The 26,404-nt window shown below is 39.1% G+C and overlaps 1 protein-coding gene across 1 annotated transcript; it reads left to right on the top strand.

The window, feature by feature from the left end:
* Window positions 1–750: 750 nt before the first annotated feature.
* On the top strand, window positions 751–25,373 carry loxl4 (lysyl oxidase-like 4). The gene is made up of 15 exons (XM_085296866.1): window positions 751–797; window positions 1,859–2,192; window positions 4,088–4,404; window positions 4,485–4,699; window positions 11,294–11,332; window positions 11,522–11,735; window positions 11,825–12,002; window positions 16,504–16,658; window positions 16,752–16,919; window positions 17,277–17,439; window positions 17,518–17,761; window positions 18,609–18,724; window positions 19,054–19,190; window positions 22,637–22,748; window positions 22,836–25,373. The coding sequence occupies exons 2-15, from the start codon at window positions 1,880–1,882 to the stop codon at window positions 22,904–22,906; spliced, it is 2,442 nt and encodes an 813-aa protein (XP_085152992.1). The 5' UTR covers window positions 751–797; window positions 1,859–1,879; the 3' UTR covers window positions 22,907–25,373.
* The last annotated feature ends 1,031 nt before the right edge of the window (window positions 25,374–26,404 follow it).

Here is a 26,404-nt window from a genome sequence, read left to right as displayed (position 1 = left end):
TCTACCCTGTGGTATAGGGAGCTTCTTTAAGACACTTGGAACTGGGATGTTTGAAACTATTCTGGATCCAGAGTCCTTCCTGTTGGCTACATTTACATTTCACCCTAAACTTGTGTAACATCATGAGGGTACAGTTGTGTACACCTTCAGCCTATCAGAGTGTACAAAATATAAAGGGACAAAAAATAGAAAACTAAAATACTAGCTAAAATAATGAAAATACGATTGTGGATATATACAAAGTCAATTTTGTCTAAAGTATTAAACCATGTGTCTTGAAATTGATGACACTGTGGGTGTTGGTGACAAATTTCTGAAATATTTACCCGCAGATTAATTTGTCTATGAAGCACACAATGTTTTATCTCAGAGCTTATTCAGCAGTGCTTCAGAGTATTCATTCACAGTTATACAAAAATGTCAACCAAGAGAAATCAAGTACAAAGGGAGCCTAGTTTCACAAGAACAGCTTTATATATATGTATATATATGTATATATATATATATATATATATATATATATATATATATATATATATATATATATACACACATATATATATGCATATATATTGTACAGACACATAGGTCCCATTCAAATGAACCAGCTTTACATTTTCTAAGTTTTGTATCAAAGAATGAAACCCAGACAGAAATGTACAGAGGAGGGAGGCAGGGAGGAATATAGGGAGGAGGGAAGAAAGGAGGATTGAGGAAAGCCTTTGGTAGGCACACTCCTTCACTCAGTCACTCTCCCCTTGTAAGTGACACCCACCACTACATTTGCTGTCTGCAAGGTGAGTGATCCTTCATCTTAACTTCTCATTATTATTATTATTATTATTATTATTATTATTGTTATTATTTCCATGTTTACAGGCTTCTCACTTGTTAATTTCATTTTAATTCAGGCACATCTGACATCAAGTGTAACAGGTGTTTTAAGAGATAAAACTTTGGCACAGGTTCTTTTACTCTGTTAGAATTTCTTTAACATAAAGTGGATACTTTTTATGTCTTCTAGCTTCGGATTTACAGAAGTTTAAACATTCTTAACTGCATTTTTGTAAGTTTTTAATATCCACGAAACATTTTTTCTCTGTAGGGCTTTCCTGTGGCCGTCAGTGATTTAGTGTTTCACTTTTTGCCCCCACTGTGCTCTTGTTTGGCTTTGACATTTGTCAACTTCCAGTTTAAACCTGCCACATGTTTCTGTCTGGTTAGTTAGCCTTGGGGAATGTTTACTTACGTGAACTGTCATACAAAAGTGTATCTCTAATTATACGCCTGTGTCTGACATGAGTGCAAAGTACTCGTTTTATGTACTCTGGCTTCCATTGCATCACTATAAGATTTATGCGACAACTAAAATCAAAATGTGGAACGCCAAAACAAGTCAGGTTCTATCTCTGATTGTCAGCAGATTAGTTACCACTGCAATGTTAACTGTGTCTGAGCCTAATTAATTTCTTGATGTGATATCAGAGAGGAACACACTGGTAGCATAAACTACCTGGTAGACACACTGGTAGAGTAAACTACCTGCAAGATTTTGTCCAGAGGATGTCACCGTTGGTCTGTTTAATATCCAGGCCTCTCGTGCTATCGTCTGGTTGGCTGTGACTTGTTACTCAGTAGCCTAAAGGCGGTAATACCCTATTATTATTTTTTTGTTGTTGAAGAGGCTTAAATATTGGTATTTTGCTAATTTTAAGATGAACTTCAGACAGTTGATAAGGACTGGCCCTTGACTTTATACTTACTGGCAAGCCAGTTAAATTGTTTCATGGCATAGTTCGAATGGCAATTTATGAAAAGTTGAACAAAATAAATAACGTTTTTCAATTTTTATCTACAGACCTCATCTTCTGAGTCAGTAATGGCCTGCAGTCTATCGTTCAGCCTCTTCCTCCTTGTGCTCCTGTCCCTTTCCTGTCCCGCTCGCGCCGAACCTCGGAGGACTACAGCGTCTCAGCGCAGAGTGTCTCGCGCACCAGCTCTCAAGGTCCGCTTGGCAGGCACCTTCGCGCGACAAGCGCACGAAGGGCGCGTGGAGGTGTTGCACAACAGCACTTGGGGGACCGTCTGCGACGATGAGGTGGACATCAAGCTCGCCAACGTCGTGTGCCGTGAGCTGGGGTTCGAAGGTGGCTTAACGTGGGCTCACAGCGCACAGTATGGAGAAGGAACAGGTGAGAGCACTCCCTGTATGAAGTTACCGTGCAGTCTTCTTTGGGAGTCAGAATTTTTTTTTTTTTTTTTACTCTCAGTTTAGTCTTGTCAGGAAAATCCAAATTATATGTTGGGGGGGCTCTGACTGGGTTTTAAATTTTGACAGTTAGTATTACACAGACAATTTAGCGTCTATGCCACCTAACTTACTGTCATACTTCATTAATTGTTTCAACAAAGTAATATTATTTTAAACTTTTTATTAGGGCAAATACAAAATGAACCAACCAGATGGCAGGAACATGGTGCTTTTAGACATGTAGACATAGTCAGGAAGATTGGGGAAGAAAAGTGATTTAAGTCGTTTTGAACGTGGCATGATAACTGGTCTGAGTATTTCACTGCTAATCTACTGGAATTTATCCATATTACCATCTTTGGGTTTTACAGATAATGGTCCAAAAAATGTAAAATGTTCAATGAACAATAGTTCTCTGGATAAAAATGTCTTGCTGACACCAGAGGTTAGAAGACAATAACCAGATTATTTATAGCTGTACAACTGAGGTATGCAGAAGAGCATCTCTCAATGCTCAACATGCCAAATCATGAAGCAGATGGGCTAATGTAGCAGAAGGCCACACCAGGTGCCTCTTCGGTCAGCTAAGAAAAGGAGACTGAGGCTACATTTTGCACATGCTCACCAAAATTGGAAAACTAAGATTGAAGACGTGTGTACTAGTTTGACAAGTCTCCATTTCTGCTGCAAAGTTCACATATTGGTGGTTGTAAAACTGAAATAGAGAACATTAAAGTAAGGCTCCGCCCTGTCTTGTATCAACACTTTATGCTGATGGTGGTGCAATAGGCATATTTTCCTGGAATACTTTGTACCAATTGAATATTACTGAAAAGGCTAAAGTCTATCCCTTTATAACCACAGTGTGTCTATCGCTTGATGCCTGTACTCAGCATGACATATATATTTCAAAGCTCTTTCTTGAATGGGACAGTAAGTTCAGTGTACTCAAATGCCCTCCACACCTCACCAGATCCCAATCCAACAGAGTACCACTGGTATGTGGTTGAACAAGAGATTCTCATAAAGGATGCACAGCCGACAAATCTGCAGCAGCTGTATGATGCTATCATGTCAATATGGACCAAAATCTTTGGAGAATATTTCCAGCACTTTGTAGAAACTATGCCACTAAGAATTAAGACTGTTTTTAGGGGAAAAGTCAGTCCAACCTGGTGCTAGCAAGGAAGAATAGAATAGAGAGCAAAGGTGTACAAAGTCAAAGGAGCTTGCACAGACACAAAGGTGTACAAAGTAACTGGTGGGTATAGCTTAAGATTTATTGGAGTGGCAGGCAGCCACTAACCTGTCTACTCCAAAACTTCCACAGTACAGTGTGCTTGGCTCACAACTGTATGGCTTCATGAAAAGGCAGCCAATTAAGACATTCAAAATAACTAACATCATAAAGTGACAAAGATAACTCGTTGTGGGATTGGAATCTACATCTCGTTAAGGTTGCCTGGCAGGCCGGCAGAGCAAATATATGGGCCGAAAAAGGGCATTTGTTTTAGAATAATGACAGCATTTGCTTGCCAGAGTTGTGCAACACTTTCCATGGTTTATGGACATTCTTTACTGCTGCTTTTAAATCCAAATTAAAGAGTTGAGTGGATTCGGGGAGCAGGATCTACAGCAGTCTTCCTTGTAAAATACTATGTATCTACTGCTAAACATGCCACTAAGGTGCAACCCTAAATCAGTGTAGCACTAAAAATCAAGGGTTAGGTATTTAAGAAGTGATTCTGGCTGATGTTTAGATGCATCGGCCAGTCTGTTACTTGATCAATGAAAATCAGAGTGAATCAAGTTTTGCATCGTTTATTCTTTTTCAAGGCCCAATATGGATGGATAATGTACGCTGTGACGGCTCAGAGAAGTCCTTGAAGGACTGCAAACACAACGGTTGGGGAGTGAATGACTGCAAACACTCTGAAGATTTGGGGGTTGTGTGCACCCCTGAGCGTAGGGCGGTGAGTCAGCCAGCCAGCAGAGCCCACACCACTGCTCCAAGGCCTAATGGTAATACTGCACCTCAATGGCAGGGGCTTGTGGACACCCGCGGGCAACCAGGGTATGGATATTATGGAAATGGACATCCATATGAGGTTCCCAGGTTCCAAAGGCCCCATCATCATCACCACCACTATCAGGTACAACAGTTAATGTTTGGCTAATTACTGCATTATTTGTAGAAAAATATGTAACAGTAGTGACATTTGTATTCCCTAAGAGGCAAAGTAAGGTGCGAATTGAGGAGGTCCGTCTTCGCCCCATCCTCATGTCTACAAAGAAGAAGAGCCTTATGACAGAGGGTGTGGTGGAAGTGAAGCATGCTGGGAGATGGAGACAAGTTTGCGACAAGGGCTGGAGTCTCAATAGCAGCCGGGTTGTGTGTGGGATGCTTGGCTTTCCAGAGGCTACTCAGCACAATGTGAGAACATATAAGTAAGTATGAATCTTTCTCACTAGCTGCACTGACAGGAATACAATCCACTTTTATGAGGCCAGGTCATTAGATTGCAAAACACTGGGCTGTTGACTGTAGTTCAGAAGGGCAACATGCTATGCCATTCATCTGACTGTTAAATGACTACAAACACATTGTGAAGAATGGATAAAAAACAACAAAGCAGCAGCAGCAGCACTGCAGTTAGAGGTCTTGCTTTGGGCTTATCTTCCTCCCCCAGCCACCGCTTTCCCATGTCCCTCAACCCCCCCTTCTTTCCTCAGCCTCAGGATGATGATAAAGGGGATCCCTTACTCCTCTCTACTGCCCTTTCTCTACCCCTCTCTCTAGGCAAATCACCTCTGCACACCTCATTGCCTCTCACTCCCTTTCTCCTTCTGATACCATCTTCAGCCTGCAGCTCACAGACAAACAGCTCTACTTTAACTTTTAGATTCCAATGCAGAGGTGCAATATCACTGCTGATTGTGCTCTTAACTGTCCCATCGATACAATGTGTGAGACAGAGGTCGCTTTTGGAGAGCAGGATGATGGTATGTGTAGAGTGACTTTCTGGCAGGAGAATCTCTGTGGGCTTAAGTAAGCCATGCTTTTCTTTACTTTTACATGCCACCACAGAAAAAGCATGTGTGACTTGCTGGCAGTGTGCCAATTACTTTTTTCCTATGTTTCCCAGCACTGAAAGTTTGGTACATCTACAAAAAACAATGCCTCTTTTAGTGCATTACTTTAGAAGCATGGAAACCTCTGCATTCATTTGTGTTTAATTTCATTCAAGTAATGGTACAAGAACACTTTATAAATACAGCTCACACTAAAACTAGGAAAATATCACAGAGCTCTGAAAGTAACTTTTAAAAGGATAAGTAAAAAACACAGTGCTGTTGTCTCACAGCAAGTAGGGATAGGAATGAATCCACTGGCCAGCTGGGGCCTCCCTGTCTGGAGTTTGCATGTTGTGCCTGCATAGACTGCGGTTACTCTGGCAGTCCAAAAGCCATAGGTGTGAATGTGAATGGTTGTCTGCCCTGTGTGTTTGTTAGCTCTGCGATACACTGGAAATCTCTCCTGTGTGTACTTCGCTCTATGGCAGCTGGGAAAGGCTCCAGGGCCCCAGCGACCCTTAAATGGAGTTGTTGTTGAGAAAATGGATGATGGGCTGGGGATTGTGTTTCTTTATTACTGAGAAACAGAAAAGAACAACTTCTCAATGTGTTCTTTGCTACTTTTTATGTCATGACAGTGCTTAAGCTTTTCATTTTACTCAGTTTGATTGTTCAGTCAATGAAAGAAAAAAAAAAACACAGACAAATGAAGATAGTTGTTGCAGTTTTATGTTAGTTTGGCAGACACAGTTTTTAAGCCAGGTAACAAAGTACCCTGCTGCACAGGCATGAATAATGAATGATGTTGACCTCATCTCATTGACTTTTAGCATGAAGGAATTTAACTTAAAAACCATACTTAAAATATGGTTAAGGTTCAGTATAAGCATGTGCTTACTGCAATTGTCCCAATGAGCATGTATCTTTTTGCCCCTTTGGCCCGCATCCTCTTTGTTGAAAAAAAAAAACCAAACCCTCAGCAGTGGTTTTTGGGACTCTTTATATTGTAAACCACGGGAGGACCACACATTAGCAGAGGATTATTGTGGAAGATGGATCCAGGTGGATCTTGCTTGTGGAAACCTGCCATCTATAGATGATTCCCAGTTTAGCTGTTCCGTCCCTCTACTGGCTCAGGTTACTCTGACTCAACTGGTGACAAAATCTGCTGTAGGTACTACAATCCTCATGCTTCTGAAATGCTGTAACTGTTAAAGGGAAGTTGATTTGTTTTATAGACTTTTCTGAGTTTTTATTGACTTGACAAACTATTGGAGTGCAGCCACTCTGAAAGTATTTCTGCATTGCCCTTGAATTATGCCATCTCTGTTGAACTTGTGTGTTATTGGGAACACAGTGAAGCTATAACCTGATTCTACTGTTGGAGGAGGCGATCGTATGGCATCATATCTTCAGTAATAAAAGTCCCTCCGAATAAGCTGTTGTTTAACAGCCGAGCCCGACTCTGTACACGGTCTGTACAGGATCATTTATTAGAGCACAGCTTCACCGCATTGCAGGTGTGGTGCTTTTCATGCATCTACTTGATTTTCTTATGCAGTATAGATTCACAGTACAGGTACAAAACACTGAAAATGTGTAGTGCAGGTTCTTGTTTAGGGGAATTAGATGGATAGATTTGTATGGTTCGAATAGAGGTGATTTGGCTGCTTACCAGGAAGATTGATATGCCAGTGGAGGACAGGGCTGTTATAGCTTGAAGGGCTTTTATTGACATCTTCAGGGGGATATGCTCACTGTCTTTTTTTAATGTTGTTTTTAAATCCTCTAAGGTCAAGTAAAAGGAACTTAAATAACAGGACTTGTCCTGCTGTTTTAGCATCTGACCAAAGCCACAACAAAGTGCACAATACTGTTTATCTTAATGTTCAGCAAAAAGTACTGTAAGCCAATATCTTGAATTCTTTTATTGCATGTATAAATTATAAGGCTCTGTCATGGAAGTGGTTGTGATACATCTGGGTTTGTCTTTCTTGGGTATGACCAGGGGTTTTGCTAAAGCCTCAGGCACTATATTAGTCTGAACCATGATGATGTGTTTGTTTCCAAATCTGTACCTGTTTTCTGTCTCCACAGAAGCATGTTTGTTCCCTCTTTAACATGTGTTTTTGACTTCAGGCTGTTTCAGATACATTTGCTGGAATGCCTTTGTTTGAAGTCACATAAGCAAGTTGTTCAACAGACTTGGTTTCTAAAATCTGAATGTGTTAAATGTGAGGTTACAAAATAACAACCAGAAGAATACAGCAAAAATGTTCATTCTGTTTCAGACTGGGATTAGGGATAAATGTAAGGTTGCACTTTTGACTTGACTTAAATTGCCACTTTGTACTCTAATTACAATCATGATAGCCAAAAGAGTCATAGAAAAACAATTTGGTAATTTGGTTGTTAAGCGTTCATGTAACTTCTTTCACTTTCCAAAAAAGCATAGGCTTGTACTGCACGGTTTGAACAAAGCCAAGCTTTCTTTCCAAGTTTTTCTGTCCATTCTTAGAAATTCCAGACCCTGCCATGACTCTTCCTGTGTCACTTGGATGAAATTCTGAAGATGCTATAATTACAAGTTGGTCAGGACCAAAGCTCTCAGGGATTCTGCTGAGGGTGAAAAAACACCCCCAATTATAGCCGTGTGTGAGAGAGAGTGAGACGAAGATGGCGAGGATGGAGGCAGAGAGTAACAAGAGAAGAGCGGATGGAGAGAAAGACAGAGAGCAGCAGTCAGACGAGCCAGATTTTCGCTTGCTCGTGTGAAATATAGCCAATTACAGCTGCAGTTTGCAGCGCTGCCTGCTGTGTCAGCAGCTGTCTGTCTTCCTCTGTCACCGTAGTGATTTGGGGACTTAACTGGGGACTTTATGTTTAATTATGTTTCAGTTAAAATTTTCTTATGACGAACGTATCATTTTCAGGCTTTTGGGTGACATTTTCTTTGACCAAATTTGGTTTTCCTGTCTGATGTCTGTATGATCTTCTTCAGTGTTCTTCCCTCTAATTTATTTTCCCATCTTTTTATTTCTGTGTGCATGCCAGTGGCTATTTTGTGGCTTGGAACAGACTGTGAAAGGTGGTTTTTAAAAAGGACTTGAATCATAGGCATTTGTATCACTTCACTTGGGCCTAGCAACTGTTTCACAAGCAAGATTTTCTACCATAGCCACTCAAAGTAGGTTAAAAATGTTCTTTAATTTCTTATATTGGTTTATATAATTCTCTTTATATTATTTATTTTTAATTATAATAATTGCATCCATTTCTATTCTGTGTAATTCTACTTGAAATCTTTTTTTCACTTTTCTTTGGTGTCTACTTTAAGGTAGATCTTTGCTGAAAAAATGGATGTAAGCAAGTCTGATTATTATTATTTATTTATTTATTTTGCCAATACTGGTTTTTAAAATTTATCTGAGGTAAAACAAAATGTCATTTATATATAATTCTGTTGTAACGTAGCATCAGAAGATGTAGAAATGACCTAATATCACTGCTGAGCAGTGTAAAGCTGATAAAACCCAAACAGTGATGTAATGCATGTCTTTTTTAACAAGCAGGTGTAGACTCCCTATCATTATCTTCATTTCTTTTCCACAACATGTGCTGGACACACTATTTGGCTGATGAATGCTGTTGAGGTGAAAAACAAGTGAATACTGGGGTTGTCTATTCAGATAGCTCAGATATACTTTCATACAGCTCCTATCCCCTCATATTTTAGTTACATTGCATTATTTCTTTTTATATATTTAATGTATTTATGGCTTTCATTGTGCTTGATTTTAGCATGGCAAACAGTGCTGTAATTCCGTTAAATAAAATACCCAAAGGTATCATTTATAGTCTAAGTAGTAGTCCTGTTGGCTTCTGAAGAGGGTAAATGGTTAGCTGATTTGTCTGTGGTGAGGTCACAAACAAGTCACAGACATGTTTGCCTCATGTGAAAATGAGTGTGTAGCTGTTCCTCGCTGTCTATCTTATGGTACTATAAAGCCACATGGTAGACACATTTAAATGTTTTACAAGTGTAATTCAAGAGACTGTAAAGTTTAAGTGTTAAATTTGAATGCAATTTAGTCCAAGTTACAGTAAGATGCATGACAATATATAGGGCTTTATTTTAAGCTATGCACATTAGTTAAAACAATGGCTTAATGGGGTTTTGTTCGATATATTTTTCATGTAGTTATGTATCAGGGCAGGGCTATTTATGCAACTGATCTTTTACAGATGTTCGTTTTTGCATTTATGCTTCAAATGGGCCATAGAAAAGGACTGGTTTAAGATTTGAGATATATCTGTGAATTTCAAAACGTATGTTGAATGATTCCTGAAATAAAAACATGTTATTAATACTGAAATACTTTTTGAAGGATTGTTTATATTTTTAGGTCTCATTGCCTACTTACTACTTATAGCTTTAGGAAACAAGTTATTATGTGATTCTGGAAAGTGTAAAATCAGCAGCCCATGACTTTACTCAACCATCAGCATAACATCATGTCACTGACAACGACTTTCTTCATTCCTCAGTTTGTTTGCTTTTTTAATGGTTTGTCTCTTACAACTTTCCAGGAATGTCCTGAGTTTCATGTCCGAAATAAAAATATTGACCTGCCTTAACTTTCATACAAATATGCCTAGATCTTCGATGTGTTTGTTTCTTTAAATGGGAACACCACTCAAATCAGAACTGGATTGTTTTTCATATATATTGATATTGATACTGTGTGTGTGTATTGCCACTGTACAGGGTGGTTTGATGAAAGCCAGTACATGCTGGAGCCCAACAAATAGGTCTTTTTTCCTGACTGAAGAACATTAATCTTACTTTAATAATAACTTAAGCCACTTGTCCAGACTTATAAAATAAAAATGTCACTGTGATTGTGCCATGTATATTCTTGAGTGTTTTGGTGTAATTGATGTGAATGTTGGTAATGGTGTATGCAGTTTGCAGTGGTTGGAGGATGTCCTGGTATGATCTGTTTGGCATGTGTGCATTGTGTGTCTGCCAAGAGAACAGACGGCTTTCCTCTCCACCGCTCTCCCAATTCAGCCAGCCTAGTTGGAACATAAATCTCTGTTTCGATCTTACAGTTCTTGGACATTCAGCGCCGGGGAGTGCCAGAGGTTTTATTTGTATATCGTGCCTGGTTAAAGCCTGTTTTTTAAGAAATGTTCTTCTTCACAGACACTGTATGGCATGCTTTCCCTCCCCCTAGTGTGGTTTTGGAGATTAACAGCATAGATCAGAATATCTCATTTTTCATTTGTTTTTTTGTTGTTTCTTTAATCTCTTTATAGCTCACATCTTGGTGTCTTTGCGTAAATCTCAGCTAAGCAGCATTGCTTGTTCCGAAAGTCAGAAAGTCTGGGTTAGTTTATTTAATGTAAAAGTGTGTAATTTAGATAAAAATTACCCTGAACATTTTTGTTGAACACATATTTATGTTGGTGGGTACAGAACATACTATTACACAGGCTCTAAACATAAACAGAGTACACTTGGGAAATAGCAAACAGCCCACATTCAGGAAAGAAATACATCATACTGAATATATACAGAGAGATGAAAAGTGAGGTTCCTGAAAAAGGACAAGGATTGTACTAAACTGTACTAGTCATTACTATCAATATATCTAACTTTACACTCACCACAAAGCCACAGCTAAATTTGTTCCTGATTTATGTGCAGAAGTTATATTTGCAGCTGCACGGTTCATTTCAAGTAACCCAGTAAGGCTACTTTTCTAGTAAAAATGAAGTTGGTGTTTTAAGTGTTTGCTACTGCTCTCTGTGCTGAAAACACTTTTAAGTGATTGGATTAGATAGAAACAAAAACCAGCAGATGATATTCAAATTGGTCCAGGTGTGTGTGAGTGTTTGTGTTTGCAACCTCAGAAAACAGACAGTCCTGATCATGTCTGTTTCTGTTCTGTTCTTTTACAGGAAAATATGGGATACCAAGGTTGAAGATCCTTCAACAAGGTAATAAAAATGACCCTTTTCACCCTTTGTTTCTTATCTACAAATGTGCAATTTTATAACAACATTCCTGTATTAACTATACAGGAATTACTACTACGTAATATCATTAAGAAACACTAACAAATTAAAACCAAATTGTTAGTATCTTTAAGAATATGTTACCTACAATTTACTTTCTGTTCTTTGCAGACTGAGTCTCATGGCAAAAAAGAAAGGATTTTGGGTAGAGAAAGTTCATTGTATAGGCACTGAGAACAGTCTCTCAGAGTGCCATGCTCAGCTGTCAATCCCCCGTAGTCCTACCCCTTGTAAAAATGGGAGACATGCAGTGGTCAAGTGTGTACCAGGACCTCAGTTTGCTCGCATCTCTTCAGGAAGACCTCAAGCGCCCTATCCAGTTGTGGTAAGGTTAAGAATTTGTACCTACATTTGCACAATCATGTAGTTTTCTTAGTAAACTGATTTTTATTCTCCCTTTGTTGCCGTATACAGCCTGTTCGTCTCAAGGTGGGCCCCAGACTGGGAGAGGGGCGTGTGGAGGTGCTCCGTGATGGAAAATGGGGGACTATCGTAGATCACTTGTGGGACAGAACAGCAGCCAGTGTTGTGTGCAGGGAACTGGGCTTTGGTACTGCCAAAGATGCGCTGCATGGAGCCTTTATGGGTCAAGGTAAGACTAGAAATTGCTGTTGCCCAAAGCACAGACTTTCATTAAACATTCTGGAAAACTCCACATTTAATGAATTCATTCTGCCTGTATAATTTGGATGCTTGAATGTGTTTCTCATGCGTCATGGTATTCCAGAGAAGACAGGGAGACTTTTCAGCCTTTTGCTTATCTTTTGTTTACCATAGACGCCGCACCCGTCTGCTCTGACTGATCAGATAATGTGTGGGCATGTGTGTTTGTCTGTCTGTGTATGTTGCCTTGTGAAGCTGCAAATGTGTTGATTGCAGTATCTCCAGCTGTGATTATGTGAGTCTTGTGCCAGGACTTCCAGCTGCCCAAACAGCATATGCATGTGTGTGTAGACAAACACTCACTCACAAAATGAAATACTATACGCCATAGTAGTTTATATTAGTATTTGATACTAAAGACAGAGACATAATCTTGCTAGATTCAAGCAAGCTTTTCATTCACTTACTGAGAGCTGTGGTCTTTTTGCTTTAATTTCAAATGTCCAGCTTTGATGACACACACAGACGCAGTCAGTACCCAGCTGCACCAGTGGTGACCCCACCCTTACGAGATGTGAGAACAGCTTCCCCATGCCACATGGTAGGGAGTAGTCTCTAATCTTGCTGATGGAGATTAAATGTGGGATGATGTTCTACTGGTCTAGCTGTTCAGTTGATCACAAAAAGCATATTTTTATGTCTTTTATGTGTTTTTACCCGATTACCTCTTGAACTGGCATTTGTGTTACCTTAAAGAACTAAAATCAGCTTTTTTTTGGCTTTCCTCAGATTCAGTTGCATTAGTTTGCGTACACATTGTTTTCTGGTTTTAATCAGTTATTTGGCCAGGCTTCAAAGTCATATGTTTAGAATAGACAGAGGTGTATAATTTGTCAGTTTTCTATCTCGGTGGAGTTTCGTTTATTTAACCACAATGTTACAATGTTTTTTACTGGGATTCACTTCACCTGGTTCTCCTATTCATTGCACGCATACACAAATACACAGGTAGAGAGAAACTATTGCAATCATAACTGACAGAAAAACACAGTAGCTGAAAATCTTTAATTAGGTTTAAAAAATAAAAATGCCTCAGAATTGGTAGATGTATTCTTCGTACATTTGTTATATTTTACTTCTGTGAGTTGGTTTCTATAATTGGTGATTCACTCATACACTTGCAACCCTGTTTTTTTGTGGCTATGCATTGACCAGAGCAGAAAGCTTTACGATGGGATATTATCTTGACCTTCAGATTTGCTCTTTTAGAGACGTAAATAGGTGGAAATTTTATTCTAGAGGCCGCACAATGCATTGCACTGGCATTTCATCAGCAAAGTATTATAACTGCTTTGCCTCTAGACTTTTAAAATCTTTTAAAAAATGCAAATACAAAATGTCAGTTAACCATGTCACTTAAGTTAGTTACAATCAAAGAATACTGCTTTATGTGGATAACGTTGGAGCACTGATAATATAATGTCACTGATTTCTTGAAACTCTGCAGTCATTTGAAAATAGCAGAAGTGATACACGATAGTATAGTACAATTACACTCCGCTGTCCACTATATTAACCTCAAATAAAGTATATCCAATATGTACCAGGCTGCTACAGACAAACCATGCTTCTTTTATATGCATCAGACCAGCTGGCTGCGCCTTGTTTAGCTCACTTGGCGGTTTTAGAACAATAGCAGTGATATGATCTGCTAAGAGTGAATTTGGAAAGCGTCATGCCGCCAGTCCTAAAGTACTCAATATTCAAAGCTCTCTCAGATTCAGCTTGTCATTTTTATTACCTGATTTCCCTGGTGCTCAGAGGACATATGCATACTGGGCTAAATGTCATTTGAAAAGGCCTAGTTAGACTCATAGATGGAATAAACTCTCACAGGAGCAACACATCAATGTAAATTTGTGTAAAAAGTGTTTACTTTTGCCAACTTGCCTATACCTATACATCTTTAACGCACACAAAAAAAAGATTCCTCATCATTTCTGTCGTATCTTTTTGCCAACAGGACCCCACAGAAGAGCATGACTTTATCACATTTGATCATCATAAATAATGTGATAAAGGCTGTGGTCGAGTTGACTGGTTGATTACAGAGTGAAGTGCACCAGTCAGATGTTCTGCCTCTGAATGTGGCCTCCCTTATCAGATTTGTTGAAACGCTTGCTTGCACGTATTAAATGGCCTTTATAGTATACAGACATAGAATATCCCAGCTGGATTAGTGAGATGCCATCTTCTAACTAACCTTGAAATCCAGATGTCAACATAAATATGAAAAATAATACATGCCGATCTCGGTGCAAGTTTGCTTGTGCCATTTAATTTCAAATAAGCAAGCAAATCTGTGCAGAAATTTAAATGACTGTTGCATTTTACAGGGGAAAAAAGTCTTTTGGCAGGGAGAGAGAGAGAGAGAGAGACATTCCATGGAAAGAAAAACATTACACACATTTAACTGTTCCTAAAATTGAGTTTAATTTCAGAGAGGACAAGAACAGGGTTTCCCTTGTAACCACTAACCAACTATTTGCACTATTCTCAACAAGAATGTAACTGATATTATGCTCTTTCCGTCCTCAAAAGTCAATTTTCTAATCTCTTCAAATGATCTTTGGCATATCCCAGTCATAATTACATATCAACCTTGCTCTTTCTTGTATAGACTAAATTTAAGATACCACATTTATATTATGTCTCATTATTGCTCTCATAGATGTATCCACTCTACAACCTAGATATTTTATGCTTGTGTTCATGTTTTAATTATTCGGCAGAATATAAGAGAAGAAAGGTTCTCTTCAGACTCCACCCGCAAACTCTTTAACTCCCATCATCATTACATTTATCATCATCATCATCATCAGTGAGTTAAATTACAGGGACAATGTTTCTATTTCCTTTCTTAACCAACATTGTTATTTTTGCTGTGTAATTTTACCCGTGAAGTACGTACATATAAAGCCATTTTGATGCAATAGGGGAGATTAGGACTTGGTCTCATTTAACCTAAGCACTGCAGCTGTAAAAACTGTGACAGCTCAGCTGATTCTGGTGTAGAAAAGTAGTCATTTGTTGTTAGAGCTTGATCAGTCATGTGATTGTGTTGTTAATAATTAATACATACAATCAATAACGAATTTACAGTTGTGTGTGTTTAAGTTTGTGTATGTGTGTGTGCTGGCACGCAAATGTGTCTTTTGAGGATGCAGTATTTTTGTTACTTGTTGGCTCTAATGATGATGGTGATGATGGTGCCTGTTGTTGTTTAGATAAAGTTGTGCTTTATCTTAAATTTAGATGATTAGAGATCTTTAGTCTGATTATAATTGATGATCCTTAACCAGTTTTGTTTCCCCTCTTACACTTGGTGCCGTACGCCCAGTGTATAATGTTTGTGTACTATAGTCTACACAGTGGGAACACAAAGAGTTTAGTAACACTCTCAGTGGTTGTGTGTATTTGTGTGGATGCAGAGTGCATGTGGCTTTCCTGGAATTTATTTTAAGCTTTTGTGGATTTCCCAAACTAAGGCTTAAATAGATCTTGTCACTGTTCGTTTTGCTTTAAATTGTCCCCCTGTGTTTGTCTTCATATGTTAAACAGTGGGATTTTGGCTCTAGTTTGCGGCATTTACCATGCAGATAGAGGTAGAAGTGGTTTAGATATGTCCTTTTCATCCATGTGAACCCACGCATGGTGACCAGTATGGAAGAAGGCCTACAATCTACCAAAACCAACACAGAGACGTATTTGGTTGGGCTGCAATCTGGTCCCAACTATCTTCTTTTACGCCCTTTTTCTTGGTTTTGTTTTTCCCATAGTTTTTGTGGTTTGGTTGTGTTTATTTCAATGCTACTTTATTTCTCAGTTTACAGTTTGTGCTTTGTGTTTTAGGAAAACACGGAAGCCATAGTTTGTTGATATCCTGTCATCGTTATCACACCAGCTATTTCCCTAAGAACTTTTGCATTTTCCTATGTTGTTTAAAGATTATCTGGGTTTAAATAGCAAACAAATCCTTGTCTGAATCCTTTACAATGCTGACATAGCTTTTGCTTTTTTGCTCACCCAAGGTGGTGGACTACACACAATGTAGTAGTCGTTGTTGTTCGTAAATCAAAAGAATGGTGGTAATGAGGTGTGACAGATGCCCAAAGTAGATGTTGGTTGTGCTGCTGCTTGGCTTGCAGAAGCATTTTTTCATGACTGATAGGAACTTTTCATTGTTGGTTTGATGCTAACATAGAGGAAGCTTTTCATATGAAAGGAATAGTGAGCCTCGGTTTTATGTGTTTGCGCTCTTTTGCATGACAGAGTCTCGTAATGCCATTGCATCTGTGGTGGGTGGCCTCAGACAGTCACAAGGGATATTGCCCTTCAGTTATGCCCATGCTCTTTGGGTTTTCATTTGTTCCCACTTTTTTGATGCATCATTTTTTTTTAATCTAATAAATCTCCTCCTTTCTATGCAGGTACAGGGCCCATCCATATGAACAATGTTCAGTGTACTGGGCTGGAACACTCTATTCTAGACTGCTACTTCCAGGAAGTCCAACCATGGACATTCAAACACAGCCAGGATGCCTCAGTACGCTGCAACGTTCCTAAAACAGGCACAGAAAAGACGGTATGAAATCTACACCATCACAGTTCATGAGCTTATGAGCTTTCACTTATAACACACCATCCACTTAATTCTTTTAATTCAATGGATTTCAAGGTGCGGCTTGCTGGTGGTAGAGTCCCATCAGAAGGCCGTGTAGAGGTGTTGATGGAGGTTGGGGGTCGTAAACGCTGGGGCTCTGTCTGTAGTGAGAACTGGGGCATAACCGAGGCCATGGTGGTATGCAGACAGCTGGGCCTGGGCTTTGCTGCCAGTGCTCATCAGGTAACTATCCCCTTGACAAACATAACAAGTTATTTTGATCTCTTTTTATAGTGCAACCAACTTTTGCCAAAGTATTGTCATCAGTATCTGAAATGTTCTAAAAGGACAACGAAGCACTCCCACTTCTAACCCAATTAGTTTAATTTTGAAAATGTCAGAGTAAAGTGGTCAGAGCCATCTTTCCTCTAAGATTTATCAAAATCTAATCTGCAGTGTCTTAAGGTATTGATGAGAAATAAATGAACACGTAGAGACCAATCCATAGTCACAGCCCCTTCATTAACTTCAACAATGACTGGGAAATGATGACTATGATACAATTTATTGATAGAAAACTCTACACCCTTCTTTTGACAGGAAACCTGGTACTGGCCTGGCGACCCCAGTGTCAACGATGTGATTCTCAGCGGAACTCACTGCGTTGGGACAGAGCTTTCAATTCAACAGTGTCGTCGTAACAACCATATCCATTGTCCTCGTGGAGGTGGAGCAAAGGCTGCTGGGGTCAGCTGTTCTGACAGTAAGTTGCAGTTTTTACCTGTCGTCTTCCCTTCTCGTTCAGTTTGAATCTTAAGATAATCTGTTACACCTGCTTCAGCGGCACCTGACCTTGTTGTGGATGCCCAGCTGGTCCAGGAGACAGCCTACCTGGAAGACCGTCCTCTCCATCTTCTGACCTGTGCCAATGAAGAGAACTGTCTGTCATCATCTGCTGCCAGGATGAACTGGCCTTATGGCCACCGACGCCTGCTGAGGTTCTCCTCCCGCATCATGAATTTGGGTCGTTCTGATTTCAGACCCAAAGCATCGAAAGAGAGCTGGACATGGCACCAGTGTCACAGGTATATTATCCCTGAAAAGAGGTAAAGAGAAGTGTAAAATTGCTTTACTGTTTAGGAGTGTGGGTTGACGGAGTGGAAAAAAACTTTAAAATACTGATGTAGGATGTTGTGGTTGCCCTTATGGTCACTCTGAGTGTTTTGGGTTTTCACGAGCTGTCAGAAATATTCAGGCAAAAGCATGTTCTTTATTCCACATATGAATGTGGAGTAATGCTCCTTACACACTGAGTAATTAAAGGTATATTTATTTTAATTGCATTCAATTGCAACCAGGGAAAAAAAACATACTGATGTGTGATCTCATTCCCGTGGACACGGCAGGAAGCGTGCAATATGGCCAATAGACATAAGCGCCTTTGTCCATCACTAGGTCTCAGTTTCTTTTCAGTAGGAACAGAGCACTTTCAAACCTGTCAGGATAAGCGAAGAGGGTGGCATACTGTGCTGACTGCGTGAGATGTCCCAAATCACGAACCCTTCTACAGCGCGTGTTTGTGGAAATGATGGTTGCAATCGTCTGGCTACCACAGGTTAGGTGTAATACAAAGGACCGTGCAGCCTACGTGCAGTCAAGTCTGCCTCAGTTTATTACAACATATCAGAGCTATGGATGTGCGTTTCAAAGCCTGCCATTCATTTAGAATGAATAAACATTTCAACCAAGCCAGAACTAAAATAAGCTTCTGTGAGAGGTGTTACGGTGACACCCTCTCTCATGTTCAAGCAGTGAGGTCATAAGGATATAAGCCATAGGGAGCTAGTGTTCAGTAAGTGTAAATGCACACACTCAGACATGCAGACACACACATACATGCTCTCACCTGGACTTTCCCATCTGTCGTCACAGGCACTACCACAGCATTGAGGTGTTCACGCATTACGACCTGCTGACTCTGAATGGCACGAGGGTTGCAGAGGGACACAAGGCCAGTTTCTGTCTGGAGGACACATATTGCCCTGATGGTAATTTTCAGCACAATTCAGCCCTCCTTCCAAAAAACCCCATAATGTTTCCCATTAGTGACAGAAAATTAATATCAATATTTCAGCTACAGCTATTCAGATTTTTACTTTGTGGTTAATGTATTAGATCGCCGCTGTTGTTGTTTGTTCACTCTCCATTTACTTGTTATATCATGGATGAAATAGCTCATATGAAAAAGCCCATTGTTCATACAGTATGCAGTCCAGTACAATTCAGAAAGCTAAAGGCTCTTAAAAATAACAGGGAGTGCCAAGCATTAAATGAGCTTTGATGTTGTGATTGATAATGTTGCTGATATGTATTTTAGGCCTCCAGAAACGCTTTTCCTGTTATAACATGGGTGATCAAGGCATCTCTGTGGGCTGCTGGGATACATATCGCCATGATATCGACTGTCAGTGGGTTGACGTGACTGATGTACGGCCAGGAGACTACATATTCCAGGTCAGAAGTTTATATTTGTCACCTTTTCTTTTTCCAATGTGGGAAAATCTTATTGCCAGAAAAATGAAATATAAGTAACTTTGCTTTTCAGAAAACACTTTAAAGTAAAGGGAAATAGGCTTATTCTGTTAGAAAAGTAGGTCTGTTTGGTTAAAATGCAACTACTGTCAGCACAAACTGCAGACTTCTAAGTTATCTCAACAACCTTCTTGTGACTGGTGGAGAATTAATCTGCTGAAAGATCTGCATATAACAATGATATTTTTACACATATACTTTTGTTCTGATTAAACAAACATGATACTGTATAATATGCCCTTTAATGAGCTTCTGTTTTCAAAGCTAAGCTAAGTGATTGTTGGCTGCATTATGTATGGCATACATTTAGAGTACTGTGCACAAATCTTAATCAACCTTCATTTTGTAAACTTATTTTGCAAAGTGGTCTTGAGCAATAGTTCTCTAGCCTTTCTGAAAGTCTTTTTCTTTGGACTTTGAGTGCTTTTTCCACTCACTTTCAGGTGATTATATCTTTAGGCACTTTGTCTCTAGCAGGCTGTTTCAAAAGCACATATATGTTCCAATGTCATTTGTTGAATCTATGTAAAATGCCAATGATAACAAAATGTCACAGGCATAAAATAATAATTTTGCGCAAACAAGGTGATTCCTAAAAACGTATTAGCTGAAAACTTGATCCACCTTGCAGTACTATCTGGAAAGCATCTGATTGGAAACAGCTTCATTTTTCAGCATGGCAATGATCTCAAACACACTGCCAATGCAGTAAAAGTATACCTGGATAGAAAAACACATGATGGAACAGATCTCAGACCTCAAAATTATCTAAATAGTGTGAGATCATCTGTACAGTTAATGGAACAAAAGGCAGCTACCCTGCAAAGATGAGCTTTGAATGTCTTTCAAGAAGCCTGGAGAACAGAGACTACTTAAAGAAATGATAAGAAAGCTTGCCTAAGAGAATTCAGGCTGTGTTGAAGAATAAAGGTGCTCATACCAAACATTGTACAACCTATGCTTTTACTTTGTATGCTTTATTTTGGACACTTTAATACGTTGCTGCACCTATTTCCCATTTTCCTAACAGAATACAAAGAAAATGGTTGGCTTAGGACTTTTGAATAGTATTTTATGAGTGCAGTATTAATGTTCTCCTCTAATTTCCAGAAAAAAATCACATTTATTTCTTAAAATGTTCAACTGGTTCGTCAAGATCAGAGATCCTTTTATTAAGAGAGGTTCACAGGCTTTAAAGGCGGATTTCCTCATGGCTGGTTGTGGTTTCTGTCTATTTATCTTATTGTATATTTATTTTATTTTATTCTACTTTTATTTTATTCTACTGTATATAGTATTTTATTTTATTCTATTCTGTACAGTTGTGTACTGTATTTATTCTTATTGTATTCTAATTTTTGCCTCATAACTTTTGCACTGTCCACTTCCTGCTGTGACAAAACAAATTTCCCACGTGTGGGACTAATAAAGGTTATCTTATCTTATCTTATCTTATTTCAGTAAAACCTACTAACCTTCTTCTAAACAGTCACCACCTTAACCATTCATGTGTCTCTCATTTCTTTGTCGACTGAAGTCATTGTGGCTGCCAGTCTAAAACACATCAAGGACTCCATATCTCATTATCTTCCTTTTTCAGTACAGACCTCTGATCTACCAGTCTTCAGATCTGAGCATGCTCCCAATTACCTTCTCGATGTGGTAGACTGGTTACAGTATAGCTCACTGTTTGATAATTATTGCTGTTACTCAGTTTGTCTGAGAGGTTGCACTAGGTCTTTGTAATTAACACTGTTCTGCTGTCTGTTTAGGAAGAGTTCATTTAATTTTGGCATGATTGATGTGTCATACTCATATATAAAGGCATTTGTTAACTGTATGTATTTTGAGTAAGATGAGTGGGCGTAATTAAGTGGCACACTGCTGTAGCATAGTATGGAGGCAAATAAAGGCCAATACATGATAGAACAGGCAGAAATTGAGTTATATCAAATGACAGGAAGAGACAGGAAACGATGAAAGTGCAAAGGTCATCATGAAAGGGTATGAACCAATTTTAACTGAGAGAAACGAGAAAGTAAAACCTGTGAAGGAGTTTTTCACTGAGGCTGCAGAATTGGAAAAATACAAACATCTCTTATAGCAGTGCTCCTCTGTGCTGTGTTCTTTCATTTATCTAGTAAAGTGCAGATGATGCCTGACTACAGATCGCAGGCTGTACAGGAGGATTTAGCAGGCCTGCCCTTGAACCACCCAGTGCTAATGAAACACACAATTTACCCAAATTAACTAGTGCCTCCCTTTAGTCAAACAGCACCTAGTTCCCTTCTTCCATTAGGAACGGCTAATTTACCACCAAGGAATTTCTCCTGCCCTGTTTTTATTTTTATAGCTACTTTCTCACTGAGCAACGCACTCTGTCACCGAACCAATCTTCTGCAAAAGCCTCATACACTCTGGTCCAACACTGTAATTTACACTGAAAAATTAAGAGAGTTTTTCTGCATTCACTGTGTTTTTAAGATGGTTTCTCCCTTTTTTTAGTATAGTTAGCCTTCTTGCTTGCTTTAAGCAGTTTGTAACCTGTACTTAAAGTGGGTGCAGCAGTTTGCAGAGCAACCATTACAGTAAATGGCGTCTCAGTATTATCACCAGACCAGATTAGGAGAATGGTTGTATCAGCAGTTACAGAGTTGCTCTGCAAATGACAGACTAGGCTATTAGTAGAGTGTATGGCAACATTCAGAATAAGACTAATTTCAGACACATAAACATTCTTATGCATAACTACTCTTTTGCAAAAGACTTCAATTTCAGGCTAATTTCAGGCCCTTGTTGTGCACTCCAATGTCAGCATGAGGAGCAGAGAAGATTTCCCTTGCAGACACTTTGGGCACCTGTAAATTTCCAGAGCTTCTTACATGGCCAGTTGCCATAATTTGTGTAAACTGTTAAATCTTTTTGTACAAGATGTAAAAGCAAGAAACAATAGAATTCCTGTGGTCAAACAGTATATTTTGTGCTTTGCATAACAAAAGCATTTTACTGCCCCATGTTATTCAGTGTATATATTCAGCTGTAGACTACCAGCTTTAGGTTCATGTGAAAGTACCACACAGTGTATTTATCCTTACAATAGTAATACTGTATGGAAAAGTCATCCAACTTTTTATAGATGAGAAACAGACTGACTATAAAAACAATACCAGCTACGAGTGCAGTTTAATAACAGGCCCTCAATTTTAAATCCAACTGCTCTTTATTTAAACTGCTTTCCCATGTGTGGGGAGAAGAGACTTGTTCCTTCCTTAGCCACGAACATGGTCTACTGAGGATACTTTACTAGACCAAAGTGTGCGCCCTGTTTCCTAATAAATAACGTCCTATATTATCGTTTTATTTTGCAGGTGGAAGTCAACCCCTCACTGGACATGGCTGAGTCTGACTTTATGAACAATGTTATGAGATGTCGGTGCAAATATGATGGCCACAGAGCTTACATGTATGGATGCCATGCAGGTGAGGATACTAAAAATCTTTCTGTTTTTTTCACATTGCCGTAAGTTTCAGCTCTCACCTCTTATTAATGATGTTGTTCCTTTACAGGTGATGCATATAGTGCAGAAACTGAAGACCTGTTTGAGCATCAGAGGCAAATCACCAACAACTTTCTGTAGCCTGTCCCAGGTTCCAGGAGGAGGCCTTCTCATGTGGCCCAGGGACCACTAAGGTTGGGTTTACGTTGATGGCATCAGGCTCTTTGGATATTAGGACCCACAATAATATGTAAAACTGTGCCTGCTCATCTCCTTGCAAGATGTGGAAATAATAATACACAACAGCGGCCATTGCAGAGACACTACTCAACTCACCGACTACAAGAGTTGGGAGGTTAAAGATGGTCGACATGTTTTTTACTCTAGTTAAGTAAGATTTTTGTTATTATAACTACAATATTTTTTGTGAATGTGGACTACTAGTAACTTAAATTAGATTTTAAAAACACATACACATGAAAGACCTTCATGTCACTGTAACTAACCTGCCACAAAGACAACAGGGATGCCGATGCTGTAAGGAAATGACACTTTCCCCCAATATAGAAACTTGGGATTGGATCATTTGTAATACTTGTGTTATTGGTGCTCTTTAACAATACTGTATGTCATTATATTAACCTCAGTATATTTCAGGCGAACGGTACATTCTGGGTAGTTTTCCTTTCAGATTATTTTTACTTTGGTTTAAAGAAAAATCAGCATTTTACAGAAGTGTAGCTGTCCCTCTCATCTAGAGTAGATGTCAGATTATTTTTGTGGAACAAAGCACTTTATCTTTTAAACATCAGTATTCTAGTTTTGTCCCCACTCTTGTTTCATTAACCATTAAGAATTTTATCGTTTCATATTTACATGTCAAAAAGTGAAATACAAAGGGGTTTTTTCATATTCAATGTGTTATTTATGCTATACATTATTACTTTATTTATTCATGAAATTGACACCTAAACAACATTCTTAGTCAAGACGTTGTTAGCTAGAATCTATATAAAATGTTTTGCTGTTTTTCTGGACCAGTGGATAAATCATTTATACAGTTGTTAAAGTATTTGGTATTTGAATGACCCCATAATACAGCTGAATAATTGTAGATATATTTTATTATATTAGTAAAACAACTGTAATGGTAAAGTGTTTTTTTTCCCTCTTCCACCCTCTCTGATGGGAGAGAAAACTGGTGTGACAAGACCACAGCATTGGGGCAGGCAAGAAGGCAGGCTGGGTTTTGAGAGCATATAAAAAGCCTTTTAATTGCATACGTTCGGTTAGACTTACTGTTAAGGTTAACATTCGGGGTATAGCAAAGACATTACAAAGAAACGCTATGGAGTAGTTACTTAAAAGGGACAAATTTGTGTTTACGTGTTTACATAGGCTACAAGAAAAAGATTTTCTCAGAGATTTGGCAAGTGAGGGAAAGAGAGGATGGAAAAGAAAAGGAGAAAGACAGAAAGGGATCAGGGTTTGGAGAAAGACTCAAGCAGACATACAATTTTACTACCAAATCTGTGTTTTTTTGTAGGCAGCCATACAGCAACCACAAGCTGGCATTTTCAGCTCTCCTACGAGAACAACATGTTTGTCTGGGAGAAAAAAATGGAATAAAATATCCTGTTCATGTTTCAACACTGGCCTTGTTTGTGCTTACAGAAGGCCTGGTAAAACGTACTGTATATTGTACACTTTTGCTGAATCTCTTAGCACAGCAAACAATAATACAACATTTTCTTTACAACGTGGAACACGTGTTAATGATGTTATTTACCCATTAATGTGTTTGATGTGTTTGGCTTACTGGCTTAGTGGTTAAACCCATTAAGATGGTTTTCTAATGGACAGATTCCAGGACATGTTGTGGAAGAGACACGTCACTCATAAAGACAGCTTCAGACTTAATTAATTTCTTCAGCAGATTGGCGTAATCCAGGACTCTTTTTTTTCCTTGACAAAGAAGGCCCTTTACAGCTCTGTAATCATGCATGCCCAGCTAAACAAAGAGATTTTTGGGGGGGGAAAGTCTAAATTTACTGTTTGCTGATGCTTTTCTGTTGTTTTGTGCTTATGTACAGTGTATTTTGACATATTACGGCCTTTTTCTGTGTTATTTAACATTATATGCCACTCCATAGCTTAAGTGGCTGTATATTCATCATATTACTGTATTGTTTTCTACGGCCAGTTGTGCTTTAATTCTGTCTTTTAAGCTGAGAGTGTGATCTACGTGGTGCTTATCTACAAAGCTGTACTCTCAGGGATTTTGACCTCATCTAAAAACTAAAAAACATGATGTGATTAAGTTTGCCTTTAGCTGTGATGCATACCTTATGACACCAAATAAACTGGATCTGTTTTGTTTTTGTTTTTTCTAATTTTATTTTTGTCAACACTCTTACAAAATGTAATCTGTACCCACATGTTTATCTTGCAGGTAAAATTTAAGCTTTGTTACGTCTTTCCTTGAGGAAAGTTAGATAGACACTGTCTGAGTCAGAGCCACATTTCAGTTAAAGAACAAATCGCAATCCATTCATCCATCATAACTGTGAATCAATAAAACTTCATCACATACAAAGTTGTCCTCTGTTTTCTGCCTCCTCCTTGCATGATGTTGCAGAATATGGTAAATGGTAAATGGCCTGTATTTATATAGCGCTTTACTAGTCCCTAAGGACCCCAAAGCGCTTTACATATCCAGTCATCCACCCATTCACACACACATTCACACACTGGTGATGGCAAGCTACATTGTAGCCACAGCCACCCTGGGGCGCACTGACAGAGGCGAGGCTGCCGGACACTGGCGCCACCGGGCCCTCTGACCACCACCAGTAGGGAACGGGTGAAGTGTCTTGCCCAAGGACACAACGACCGAGACTGTCCAAGCCGGGGCTCGAACCGGCAACCTTCCGATTACAAGGCGAACTCCCAACTCTTGAGCCACGATCGCCCCATACTTGTTGATGAGAAAACGAATCAAATTCTGTATGAACTCGGTAAAAACTGTAGATGTGATATTATGTGTAGCATTAACTTTTACCTGCTCTTGATGTGCAAGTTAATTGGTGGGAAGATATGTGTCGGGTATCTTATGTTCTTCAGTTTTGTATTCCCTTTTAAGATCTTAGGTTTGCTCTGACTCAGTCCCCTTGTGAATACTGCCTCTCAGGGGAACTGAGAAATTGACTAACCATTCCAGTAAAAAAACAAGAAAGCATTAATGACTAAATCCAAACATACCAACTTTGGGAGACGTGGGTAGAGTAATCAACTATGTCTGAACAGAAAGTTTACTTTTAACAAAAGTCTGATTTGATCACAGCTGACAAATCCACCCAGAAAGAAAACAGCAGAGCTGTGAAGTGGTCACTCGCTGAGATGAAACAGCTGCTGGGCAAACAAGACAGGAAAACTTGAAAGCAGAGCACCTGGGGTCATGGAGTGAGTTCAGCATCCTTTCATGCACTTTCACCAAAGCGCACACGCACTATGAGGCAAAACTTGACTTTATCTTGACTTCTTTAAAATAAGTTATTTTTATGCTAAACTTTTTAAGTGAACCGCATGCAACTTGGAAAATTCCACATGTGTCTTTTACATTTTCATTTGTTCTCTGGA

The sequence above is a fragment of the Mchenga conophoros genome, linkage group LG13 (genome assembly GCF_057382185.1).
Source record: "Mchenga conophoros isolate Kocher_MC1m ecotype Shallow Benthic linkage group LG13, M_conophoros_male_GT1.1, whole genome shotgun sequence".
In the NCBI taxonomy this organism is placed as follows: Eukaryota; Metazoa; Chordata; class Actinopteri; order Cichliformes; family Cichlidae; genus Mchenga; species Mchenga conophoros.
Note: the sequence above shows the minus strand (reverse complement) of the source record. Positions and strands in the feature narration are given on the sequence as shown.